At 45.0% G+C, this 12,735-nt stretch overlaps 1 protein-coding gene across 3 annotated transcripts in view; it reads left to right on the forward strand.

Moving 5' to 3' along the window:
- LOC102937799 (peroxidasin-like) overlaps positions 1 to 12,735 on the forward strand; it is a 66,051-nt gene that overhangs the window by 25,512 nt on the left and 27,804 nt on the right. For 2 of the 3 annotated variants that reach the window (XR_006285308.1, XM_027822301.3), the window contains exons 3-6: positions 3,738 to 3,809; positions 4,049 to 4,120; positions 7,505 to 7,576; positions 9,749 to 9,820. Coding sequence is in view for 1 of the 3 variants with exons in the window: in XM_027822301.3 (XP_027678102.2) it covers positions 3,738 to 3,809; positions 4,049 to 4,120; positions 7,505 to 7,576; positions 9,749 to 9,820 (288 nt within the window). In the remaining 2 variants the exon portion in view is untranslated. Of the gene's footprint in view, positions 1 to 3,737; positions 3,810 to 4,048; positions 4,121 to 6,490; positions 6,700 to 7,504; positions 7,577 to 9,748; positions 9,821 to 12,735 lie in introns of those variants that run through there. The other variant, XM_043526606.1, reaches the window with a different exon arrangement.

Here is a 12,735-nt window from a genome sequence, read left to right on the forward strand (position 1 = left end):
ATAGCTGTCTGGCTGAAATGGGGTAGGTTGAGGTTTTAAACAGCAGCAGAGTTTGGAAATGCAGAGGGTTTCACTCTGAAATCAGCTGCTGAAGTCATTCCAGTTCCAAACACGTTGTTACATTTGTGCCTAGAGACCCAGCCAAGGTCAGGGTCCCATGGTACTAGGGGCTGTACAAAACACAACACGAGACAGGCCCTGCCCCTACTACCTGGTGGTTACCTGGCAGCCTGCATGAAATGACTTGTTGATGTCCACTGTAGTGGACAGGTGTCCACCTCCCTAGCAATGACATCCCAGTTGTTGCTAGCTGGCCGCCTGTCTGGCATTCTCTGAACTGAGGCCAAGGATTGAATAGCCACAGGGACCAACCTGCCTTCTTCCCGCCGGAGCTGATCCCTCCTGCTCAGGATTCAGCCCACTGGCAGGGCAAGATTGGGAAGATGCTCTGCTGCTACCCTGTGCTGTACTTATTCTGTGGGTAAATAGACAACATTATTCTCCTGGGCTGCTTGGACACTTTGTGCCGGCACTCAAGTGTTCAGTCAGCCGAGAAGCTAATTGCTCTGTGTTTAGGAGCTGTTTCCGCTTTCAGCGTGGCTGGCTGTTGGCGCGGAGTAGGCTGGTCCAAGGATTTGACGTCGCTCTGCATCCTTATGGGGGAAAGCAGGCTGTGCATCCTTGGCCATGTCTAGGGAACCATTGCTGCCAGCTGTGGAGAGCTCTCTTCCAGTATCTGTCTGCATTAATCTTTTCTATCTGTCTGTCCATCCCCCTAGCTACCTGCCTACTTATCTGTTGATGTTTTTAGCATGTGATATCTGGGCAGCTCCCAAGAGGCGACAGGCTGGATTTCCATGTAAAGTAGAGGTGCAAGTCCATTGACTGTCCATGATATTTGTGCTCCGAAGTCATAGGTGCTATTAAGAACCCCCCTTGAGACCCTGAATTCCCAATAGACCCGCAGTCTCATTTTTTTCCGGCATTCCCTCTGGCAGTTGGGGCCATGTTTTTATTTTCCCAATGTATTTCTAAACTCTTGTTCTGCTCTTTCCACTCCTACTATTCCTTACCCTCTCTCTTTCGCCTTCACCGCTTTTCCTGCCTCTACCGCCTTTGCAGTTGTGAACTGTCTCTGTCAGAGAAGTGAGTTTTCTACTTCCTTGGGAAGGCTGCGAGACTTGCGGTCATTCTAGCCTTCCCCCGCAACGGTGCCAGACCTTGCTCCTGTTGCGGAGAAAGCTCTACGTCAGACTCTGGAAAGCTAGACCCTGGAAGGTGGTGTCATCATCATCGAGAGAGCGGCTCTGTAACTTACTCAGGGTCAGTTCCATGCAGATCCTGGAAAATTAGGACCAAGACTTTGAATATGATCCAGTAAAGTCTATGGCGAGCCAAAACTGTGGAAAAAGCGGCATTCTCTTCTACACCATCAGAAAAGCAGCTCTCTGCAATGAAGGAGCTCCCAGCAGGTAGTTCCCCTGCCCACCCTCTTCTCCACTTCTGTCCACACCATGCAGGGCAGCACTTTCCAAAATAAACTTCTCAGCCTGTGACATTTGCAGTCTGAGCCGTTGTGCTGTAAACTTCACGTAGCCTGCGGCTGCTGTGAAATGTGCCGGGCCCTAAACACCAACTGAATGCATCAGAAGGAGCAGTGCAGTCCAGCAGCCCAGATGAGTGGTTTCCCATCTTGTGTTCAAGATTGACTTACAAATAGGCTTGGAAGGATGAGATTTGTGTCGGTAAATGTTTATTTCACCGCGCGCGCACACGCCGATGGGAAAAATATTTCCTTTGATGATACTCGAAATTTACAAATAGGCAAAGTAAGAAAAATGCTGCTTGAAAACGTCTTAGTTTGTTTAAAGGATATTTACTTTGTATGTTTTGGCAGGTGATGTTGAGAATTTGTGTATTGATGGTTATAAAGCTTTAACTTTTTGAACCTCATCATCTACTGTCACTAAATAATTATTGTGTGCCACCCTGTTTTCTGATGTGCTCCCATTCCCCTAATTTCTTGCAACTGTGAAAAATTGGAAAAAATCCTTAAAAACCTTATAAAAAAAATAAAAATTAAATTCTACCAAAACTACTTATAAACTATTTAGTTTAACTGAGGTTGCTTTTGTCTTGACTGATTGCTGATCAGATTTGCATACCAATTAGATGTGCGGTTGCTGTGACAGCACACCCAAATTGGTTAACTGTGCAAACAAATATACCTTTTTGGTCACTGGCGCATGCAGTCATTCATTTGCCTGGATAATCATAGAAATTGCACATGCAAATCAGATGTGCATTTGCATGGGCAATGACCTCTGTAGCTTTTGTATTAAAATCTGACTCCACGCTCACCAGAAAGAAAATATGAATAGCCTCATATGTCAGGACGATGTTCTTTACTTTTCATTTTTATATGTTTACCCTTAAATTGTTTAGATCACAGAACAATTTGTTGGCATTTTATAATTATTTTTAACCTAGGAGATGGTGTTTTATTTTGCTCTGTGATTTGTGCTCTTATGCCCTATCAAAGCTTGTCCTACTGGAAGACTCACCGTCTAGTATTAATTAACACCAAGGATTGGGAGAGTGTCTCATAAAAACCACAACACTGCAATTCATTTTTAAAAATTAGGACAACTTGATGCCTGAATGAAAATAACTGCAAGGGGCTCTAGTGGGGGAGGGCTCTGAGTTACTACGGAGAATTCTTTCCCAGGTGTCCGCCTGGCAGGTCTTGCCCACATGCTCAGGGTCTAACTGGTTCCATATTTGGGGTCAGGAAGATATTTTCCCCAGGGTCAGATTGGCAGAGAGCCTTGGGGGGTTTTGCCTTCCTCTGCAGTATGGGGCCTGGGTCACTTGCAGGTTTAAACTAGTGTAAATGGTGAATTCTCTGTAACTTGAAGTCTTTAAACCAGGATTTGAGGCCTTCAGTAACTCAGCCAGAGGTTAGGGGTCTGTAACATGAGTGCGTGAGGGAGGTTGTGTGGCCTGCGATGTGCAGGAGGTCAGACTAGATGATCACGATGGTCCCTTCTGACTTTAAAGTCTATGAGTCTAACTGAAGGTAACGATATGCTATTGAGGGTTCGGTTTACCGATGGCCTGGCGCTGAGAGTTCTTAACGTTCTTAACGAGTTCTTAAGAATTCTTCCATCGACCTAGCCACGCCTACACAGGGGGTTAGCGGACCTAACAAAGTCTCGCAAGCCATGACATTTTTCACAGCCCTGAGCCATGTGGCTAGGTCAATCCAATTTTTAAGCGTAAGCCAAGGCCTTCGGAGGCACCTGGGGACAGGCTGTAATCTGTAGTGGGGCAGCTACTGCAAGTGCACAAGCTTTGGGCCTATCTCCATTCAGAAGTTAACTTGGTGTAACTATGTCAGGGGAGTGGGTTTTGTTTTTGTTTTCACCCATACAGCTAGACCGTACAAGTGTGGTTGCAGTTATACAGTGTAAAGGTGCACTTAGGCTGGCATGGCGATTCCCTTTCCTGTATGGGAATAACTAGAGTAGCATAAAGCACCTTTGTGCCAATATAACGGCATTTAGAGGGGAAGTACTGGGCTAATTATGCAGCCATAACTACTTTATACTATAGACAAGGCCTTAGTTACTACACTCTACAACTAAGACTCCTCAACAGGTGTCTGGGCTGTCGTCAGAAACTTTACACGTCTCGGGCGTATTGCATTCACGTGTTTGTTTTTTGGTTTTGAACAGGCTGCTGAACAATAATTTGATCAAACAAATTGCAAGAAGGTCCTTTGAAGCTCTGCAGAACTTGAAATATCTGTGAGTTGGCCCCTCTAAATCCTATAACATCCAGTAGTTTCTATAACTCTGCTAGTCAAGTGCATACTTTGTGTGGCTAGATCTTCTAGATGGCACTGCCATAAGTATATCCCAGCTCGTTTCCAATGAGAATGCTCCAGCTGGGTCCAGCTTTATAGCTCTTTTCTTCATAATTTAAATACAGCAACATCCAATTATCCTAATGCTTCACATTTCTCTGTTCTCCTCTCTCCCCAAAGCTACCTGTACAAAAATGAAATTCAGAGTATCCAGCAACATGCCTTCAAGGGGCTCCATTCTCTGGAACAGCTGTAAGTACAAAAGAGCTCTGTTTGCTGCTTGGGAATATGATTCCCTTTAGAAACTCTCACTAAGACACCTCTGAACTGCTACACATGGCACTTAAGACTGTGATGACAGGACTTCAGGAAGGGTTGGTCCTTCCACACTGACTGGTCAATGCTGAAGACTGTTCTTATTTTCATTCAGTTGCCCATGGCCCCAAGGGATATTCCAGCAGCTGGAGATCCCTGTAGTGTAGGAATGCTCTGGCCATGTTTCCCTTTCCCTCCTTGTCCCTAGACAGTTTCTTCATGCTGAGAGGTGATGGGGAAGTGTGGGAGCCACTAGAAGACCTTTATGCTAAGTGGGGCAGATCTTTACAGAGCAAGGCCCAGTATCTGGCCCTTTGTTTGAATTTTGGGGATAGGCTCAGTTTTTCTTTTATCCAATCCAGCTCATCTATTGCTGGAAGTGAATGTGTGAAGCGAACAGGCAGCTGGGAAAGTTGAGTATCTATAGCAATTGTCAATATTGTGATGTTTGCATGCATTAAAATTTCTGCTGAAGTCCAACTTTGAGGTACCATAGAAAGTCTTTCAGACCATGCCTCCTGGGATGCCCCAGGACGAAGGGAGCCTACATTCTGCCTAGCCACTGGCTCCTGGAACAATGATGTTTCAGCATTCTGTAATGATGCCCTCTCTGGCCATAGTTAATTGCTCTGTTTGTCAGCTAGAGCAATTTTTCTTTCCAACTGTCAGCACTTCACGGCCAAAGTGGTATAAGAAAATCAAGGGGTAAAGCATCCTCGCAAGTTGGGATGGCTTTGTGCCTGCATGTCGGGGGCGGGGGTCATGAAAAATCCCTGATGTGGGTGCGCATGCGCCCATGCACAGTGAGGAATTGTGAGCATGGAAGGCAGGAGGACAGAAAGTACTTGAACATGCTGGCGGCTGCAGCCAATGGTGAGTCCTTTCTGCCTTGTGCATCATCACCAGCAGCCAAGGTTCTGGAGCTGGAACATAACTGGCTACTTTGCTGTATGAGGAACAATAGGATTCAACTTGCTCTCTGCAGTGCTGACAGTACCAAATGTATCTGATACCTTTTCCTCATCAACAAGCTCATCAGAAAGGTTGAGAAGAATCCTGGGGATCAGATACTGTCCGTGCTGTAGTGTAAGGCCTCTTTTTAGAGATGCACTTCTGGCCACAACCACATTTTAACAATGAACAAACCAGATTTGGTGTCAGAGGGATAAAATCCCCCATCTGTTTCCAATCCCTGAAACAGGCTTTTCTCCAAGCAAATTGGCCTTGCTCAAATCCATCCCACAAGCCAACTTTTCAAGTAAAACTAAAACCTGTTTGATGGACAGTATCAGCTGCTTTCCTCTGGAGAAATAAAAGCACGCAACTGAGACTTATTAAAACACACTCCAGGCTATAGAATCTGAGTCATGGTGATTTGGTCTTTATTCTGATAGCCAATCTTCTATCATGATTCATTCCATTATGAATGGGACAGCTGCATGCTGGCTTACGCAATCGTTTCTCAAACCAGTTGGATGCAACTGGTAGAACATAGACTTGTAGAGTTATCAGGGGTCACCGCTGGAGCTATACTTGGGTGACGTAAGGGGAGGAGGCTTCTCCTGCCACTTTGATATTTAGGTATTTTTCCTAATAATTTCAGAGCAATCCTAAGGTTGTGGGTTGATGTAACAGCTCATGAGCGGGGAGGGGGTGGAACCTTGATTATACCTGTCTCTGTTCGTTTGTTGTCATGCGCTCCTTCATCCCATCCATGCAAAACGCTCCATTAAAACCCTGTACCATTGGATGGCAGGCGTGACTTGGAATGTTAGTGGAGCCGAGAACATCAGCCCAGAATTAATATGTTTTGGCAGAGCTGGGTTGCTCGTGTTAAGCACAGGTCAAACTTTTGCCACTCCATTGGACCACCCCCGCTAGGGAAACCGTTCCTCGGTGCCACGTAAGGATGGGTTGTCCCCACTTCCACTGTCATTGTTTGACAGGTTTAAACTAGAATCAGTGGTGGATTCTCTGTAACTTGAAGTCTTTAAACCATTATTTGTTACCTTCAGTAACTCAGCCAGAGGTCATGGGTCTATTACAGGAGTGGGTGGGTGAGGCTCTGTGGCCTGTGATGTGCAGGAAGGCAGACTAGAGGATCACAATGATCCCTTATTGCCTTAAAGTCTATGAGACGGCTATCCTGACTATGGTGGGGTGTATAATCCCGCACCAGCAGGGAAGGGGTTAAGGAGCTGCTTTGGGCTGGAGTAGCTGCAAGTCATGCCAGGAATGCAGGAGGAGTTTAAAAGGTGGAAGCTCCACTCAGTAGGAGGCAGCCCAGGAAGGGAGCAGGCTGTTAAGCTTCCCCGCTCCCCAGAAGATGCCTGAGAGCATGTGGAACCTCTGCCCTCACAAATAGGGAGCACAGACTCCCTGAGCTAAAAGGGGGAAGAGATTTTATCCCGTGACTTGCGCTGAAGACCCAGCGGACTCTGGGGTGGACCTTTGGTCGTCCCATCCAGGGCCCCTTTGAGGAAAGAGGTCGATCTCCTGGCTAGCACTGCCTCCAGGTTTTCCTTTTTCTATCTCTTTGCCCTTTTGTTTAACTTTGACTTTGGGTTGTTTGTTCGTTTCAGTGGAGACCCCACAACGGGGAGAAAGAGCCAGAAAATCTCAGCTGGAGGGCTGAGAGCCCACTGCCACGAAATCACCGCAGAACCCTTCCATTAGGCAGGCTGGACTTATGCGAGTGCACTTTCCAAGTAACATCCAAACGGGGCGCTCTGATGAGGACAGATCCTTGACACCAACCTTGTGTCTTCAGGGTGTTGGGGGGCCCCTATGTAAGGCTACTTCTCCCCTTCCCCCAGTCTTCCAAAGGACCGCCCCATACAGATGCTAGGGAATGCTTTAGGCAGCAGGAGGGAGGTGGGGAAAGCCCTGTACTGTTGTAGCCACTAGCTCCAGTGACAGCAGCTTCAGAAGAACCACATAAAGCTCAGCCTAAGTTAATAGGGTCTCCCACCGAAGCTATAGTACAGTAAGTTGGTGGTGGTGTTTCTAGGGCTAAGGGAAGAGCTTTGAAAGTCTGGCCGATGGGGTTTTTTATCATTCAGTATGGCAGAAGAGTTGACGGCTGACAGAAGTTTCTTGGAATGGATCGATAGGGCATGATTTCCCAACCCAGGCTGGTTTTGCACATGCAAATTGCAGATACAAATGTGAAGACCGTCTTCTGAAAATCTGCCCTGGACTGTGCACTGGCTGATTGACTGGTGGACATTTGTCTGGACCACTCTCCAGTGATGAGCTATTGTCCAGCCTCGTAAGTCAGTTTTTATAACACCGTCCCTTGTGCTTTTCTTTTTGTGCCAGTTACCTTCATTTCAACACCCTGGAAGCCTTGGAGCCAGAAACCTTTAGTGACCTGCCCAAACTGGAAAGATTGTAAGTGAAGAGGAAGGGGGACTCCCTTGCTCACAACACTCTTGACTTCTCATGGTGTGGCCCTTTGGAAGAGTTTCCATCTTGGGTGGTGGGCAGGAAAGTTTCTGGAGCTTTAATTTCAGGATCTGATTTCTTCTGCTTCATTTCCATGGAGCAAAGCCGGGCCTCTAAAATTAAGGAAGACCTGGAAATGAGTTTCCTCAAATCAGAAGACTTTAGGTCCTTGCAAAGCAGAAAGGTTGGTGAGAATATTAGGGGCTCTTCCCAGGATGTATTCTGTGCATTCTGACACACACAACGGGCCCTGTAACTGGCCAAGCTGTATTAGAATTCTGTTCCTGTTCACTTCTTTTCAGGTCAACATTAGTCAACTCTTGGCACCAGTGCCGGAACGGGGTGGGGGGAAGGCAAGGGGCCATGCCCCCCCACGCATGGGCATAGTTTGGAGGGGCGGGGGGGGGCTTTGCCCCCCACACTGCAAGCCTTGGGCAGGCTCGGAGCAGTGCCAGCAGGGGCTGCAATTCCCGGTGGGGGAGCTGATCACGGTGCTGCAGGCGCCAGAGAGCGGCTGGTGGGAAGGGCAGGAGGAGGACAGGCTGCGCGGCTGGGTCCCAGTGAGCTGCATGCAGCTGCTGGAGGTAGGAGACCGGCTGCACCAAGTGCTGGGGAGAGGGGGGCGCAGGAGTCTAGGTCCATGAGGGAGTACAGATTAGGAGAAAAGGGGGCTCAGGAGAGATTAGGGGAAGGGGTGCAGGAATTTGTCTTGTCCCCCCCCCCACCGTCCCACTTCTACAAAGGTTCTGGTGCCCTTGACTCTTGGGCAGTTTGCATGAGAAAATGAGGGGGAAATGCAGTCAGAGAAAAAGATAACAAGAAAAATGTGTGTAATGCCCTGGAATGGCTAGAGAACTAAAGCTTTTCTTTCCTACTCCCCAGTACTGCTTAAAGGAACAACATCAAAGCCAGAACAAGTCAAGTGGAGGTTCACATTCCACATTCAGTTCAACAGGCCCTCTCTACACTGGCAAACAAATGTGCTTTACATCCACAAACACTAGAAAGAGGCCCTGAGAAAAAGCCAGGATTCAAACATCCCTGAACTTGAGGATAATTAGGATCTGGATCAAGAGGTTCTAGCTGATCTTTGTAACTCAACAAACTAAAACCATGGCTCTAAATTTCAGAGAAGTTAAAACTCGGAATTTAAACTTCAAATCCAAATTGTGAGGCATGGCTGCACTCTAGGGCACCCATGCATGCATCTCACATGCTAGGCTGCCTGTGTCTTCCTCTCCTGTTCCATTGGTTAATACAGTGAGTTACTCACTAGCATCTGTCAATTTTTCCTTTGTTCAGAATTTTAGATATGGCTGCAGACCCTCCCAGTAATCTTAGACTAATTATTCCATCTTGCTCCCCCCTCATGCGTACTGGTGTTAACTAACTTCCTGTTTTTCTAAGAACCAGGAGTCTTGAACTGTATGTCTCAGAACCCAGAGCTGAGCTTTGGTTTTATCTAGAAATAGGCCAATGATCTGGTTATGGATCTGCACTAGATTTAGGATAGGGTTTGGGTTCAAGGTCCTGTTGATTCTAGGATCAGGTTTGGGTTTAGATTTTTAAGGGCACTGGGCTAATATGAGATGTTCTCATGAGATGTCTGCCTCCTTGAATTGACATCTTATAGTAATGGCTGCTCTCACGAAATTTCAGCAGTATCTGAATCCATGCTCAAAATAAGTCCCTTCTTGTTTTTGGTCTGAGCTAGAACCAAAATGCTAGGGATGGGTCCAAGGCTAGAGATTCAATCTCTTCCTCCCTGCCCCTTGCAGAATTTGAAGTGGTTTTGATTTAAGAATCTGGTTTGGGGGCTTTTTTTATTTCAAATCCTGAGTCACTGCTTCCAGTCCATATTCAGCATTTGATGTTGCATATTGCATTGTGTTCACTAGCAAATTAACAATATCCCTGTAGCCGCTAGAGAGTATCAAAGTATCATACACACACACACACTAAATTCTGCACATCAGCAAAGTTCTGGTGACCACTCTTAACATTTAAAGTGAGCCTTGACCTGGGACGTTATCTGTATAGGGTAGAACTCTGTGTAACACTTTGGCACTCTTTGGCACTCTGTGTAACGCTTTGGCACTCTTGATATCCCCATTGCAGATTCTTGCACAACAACAAAATTTCCAGAATTCAGCCAGGAACCTTCTCTCAACTGGAATCCCTCAAACGGCTGTAAGTGGACGACATTGCCAGCAAAGAACAATTGTTTTGTCTTTTATCACACGGCCAGGACCTAGAGACCAATTGGACTGGCTGGCAAAGGTTCCAGTTAATGTAGTTCTGGGACAACTGTTATGTCTAGTACACTGTTGTGGCAGCCACACACACGAGAAGACTTAACCAGTTAGTGGTTTCTTCACATTGGTGACTGAAATTGCTGTAGTGCCTTCTGCACAATGCTGCAGCTGAGGGTCCCTCTTAGGGCTCAGTCCTACAAGGTGCTCAGTACCCTCTACTCCCATTGCGTGGTTGAGCTCATCCAAAGCCCATTGAAGTCAATGAAATGACTCTGCTTGTTAGCCATCTTGGATTCCTTAGATCGATACACGCAGTGAAAGGAGAAATACAGCGGTAAGAGAAGTCTTTTAGTATTTTTTTATAGGGACTTGGGGTATAGCCTTGTGCTTCACTACACAGCCAAGGAGCATGGTTATCTTGCAACAAACACAAAGCTTATCATGTGGGATTCTTCACTTAACCTGGCTTTCTCCTGGTTTTCTCTTTCTTTCACTTAAAAATCCATCGGACCTTAGAGCTGTTTGTTGTTATGATCTTAGGAAATGAGCAGGGTGAAAAGTTTTGTGCACAAATCATGGGGTTCTGCCATAATTGAAAAATCCTCGGTAGGATCATGTTTCCCCATTCCGCTGCAGCCTTTTCTACGTTTGCTGCACACAGAAAAAACTCCTTCTCATGTTGCATCATAATTAATTAATTAATTGTAAGAAGTTGTAAAATGTTTCCCAAGAGACAAGGATGAGTGAGATGTTTGCAAAATGTGCTTACATGGTGTGAATTTTTGTACTATCAAATATTGGTTTAATGAAGCATTGTACCCTTTTTCATTTTTCTTATGCAATTTTCACAAAGTGAAACCCAAGAACCTTCCACAGCTGAACTTCCAAAAGGGAATGTGGTATAGGGTAAAGTTTTCTTCGGTGTCCATTAGCCCTGCACCTAGAATTGACCCTAGTAATGAAATCTGCAGGGAAGAAAGGACAGGATGAACTCAGATATCATTACTCCCGTCTCCCAAAGGTGGGGCATGGGTTATAGAGTTGAAAACTCCTCTCCAGTCATGGCAGCATATGCTATACAGCATCTAGCATTGGGGGTACCAAGCAACTGATCCAAAGCATGTTAAAATCAATGGGAATCTTTCCACTGGCTCCAGTGGGCATTGGCTTAGACCTAAGAACCAGAACGTTAGATTGGTAATGTTATTCCCTATATAGTAATCTGAAATTTTATACCTCTGCTCTCCTTTGTATGGGCACGATACACAACCACAAACTGTGTAGATGTAAAAATGTGTCCATAACATTTGTGCTTGTGTTCCCACAAATGAATTGTGGACACCAATATTGGTAGCTGGACAGTTAGTGAACTGAATTTCTAGTTTCAGGCCAGATAAAATAGCTGCATAATAGGCAATGGTGCGTATTCTAACTATCCAGGCATAATTTGGAACGAACAAGCAAGGGGAGCTAAAACAGGATTTCTACCCTCAGCAGTTAATAGTAGAACTGAACAAAAACTGGAATTCCCATCCTGCAGGAAATTTTGATATTTCAACATTCGTTTTTATCCCAAATCGAGAGAGACAGTTAAAATTAGATCTGGTTGGAAAAACTGCCAGGGAACCACTTTCCATTAGAAAATGCAGTTCAGTCAAAATCAAAATGCTTCAAGGAATAGTGTCAATTTTGCGGCTGATTCATTTCAGGGAAGAAAACACGAGGGAAAGTCTTAAAATGTCGAAACGCCCCATTTTGACATTTTGGAATGAAACGTTTAAATTTTTTATTTTGAATAGAGAGAGATTTGAATGAAGTTTTGAATCAACTTTTGATTTTGAATGTTGTTTATTTTATATTGTATTCTATGTGATAACATAAAATAAAGTAGAAATCTTAACTAATTATTTTGATCTATCCAAAATATTTTTTCAGAGTTTTCTTTTGCAGAGAATTTCTAGATTTTTGGCTGAATTGGAATGAAAACAAATTTTGAAATCACAAAATCCTGAAAGAAACAAAATTTCCATCTTCTGCATAGCTCTAGGTGAAATATTAAAATTTTTCATGGAATGAGAAGTTCTGAAATATTTTAGTTTTGAAAATGCCAAAATGAAATATTTTGGCATTACCAACCAAAATGAAACACTTTGACACTTCAACTTTCATTTTGATTTGTTGAACTGACCCGAAACAAGATGTTTCAGATCACTTCAACATTATGCTGTATTTCCCTATGGTTGTGCATTTCCTCTTGGGGGTTGTAGTTTAATTTGCTTGATGACCCATTCTCCCCTGTGAGTCAGGCACCCTGGCTCGACTACATCTGCCATGATGCACCACACTATTCAATTAGAGGGGACACTGGATTGCATCATGGGAGATGGATTCTGGTCAGGGAGTCCAGCCCGTAGGAAAGAATGAGGGTCTGAACTACAACTCCCATGAGGCAATGTGCCACAACAAGGCTCCAGTTTAGCATTCAGTTGACTTGAAATGAAACATTTTAGGTCAGTACAACAAACCAAAACATTTTGATTTGGGTCGAACCAGCTTTAATTCATGGTGTCATTGAACCAATGTGTATTTATCAGAAGCACTGATAAATTGAGGGCCAGATTTCCAAAAGAGCTCAGCCCTCAACAGCTGCCATTTTAGGCACCTATGCAATAGGGAGCTGTTGGATGCCAATAACTTCTGAAAATCTGCCCACTTCAGTTAGGTCCCTGGGCGGGAGTTTTGAGCTCTTTTCAGAATCTGGCTGTGAGTCTATTTCGTAGTGTAGCCCAAACCGTTGTGTATGTTTGGGGAGGGTGATTGGGAAGGGGCTGGGAGATTAAATAACTTTTC

Source organism: Chelonia mydas, chromosome 13 (assembly GCF_015237465.2).
Source record: "Chelonia mydas isolate rCheMyd1 chromosome 13, rCheMyd1.pri.v2, whole genome shotgun sequence".
NCBI classification, from domain to species: Eukaryota; Metazoa; Chordata; order Testudines; family Cheloniidae; genus Chelonia; species Chelonia mydas.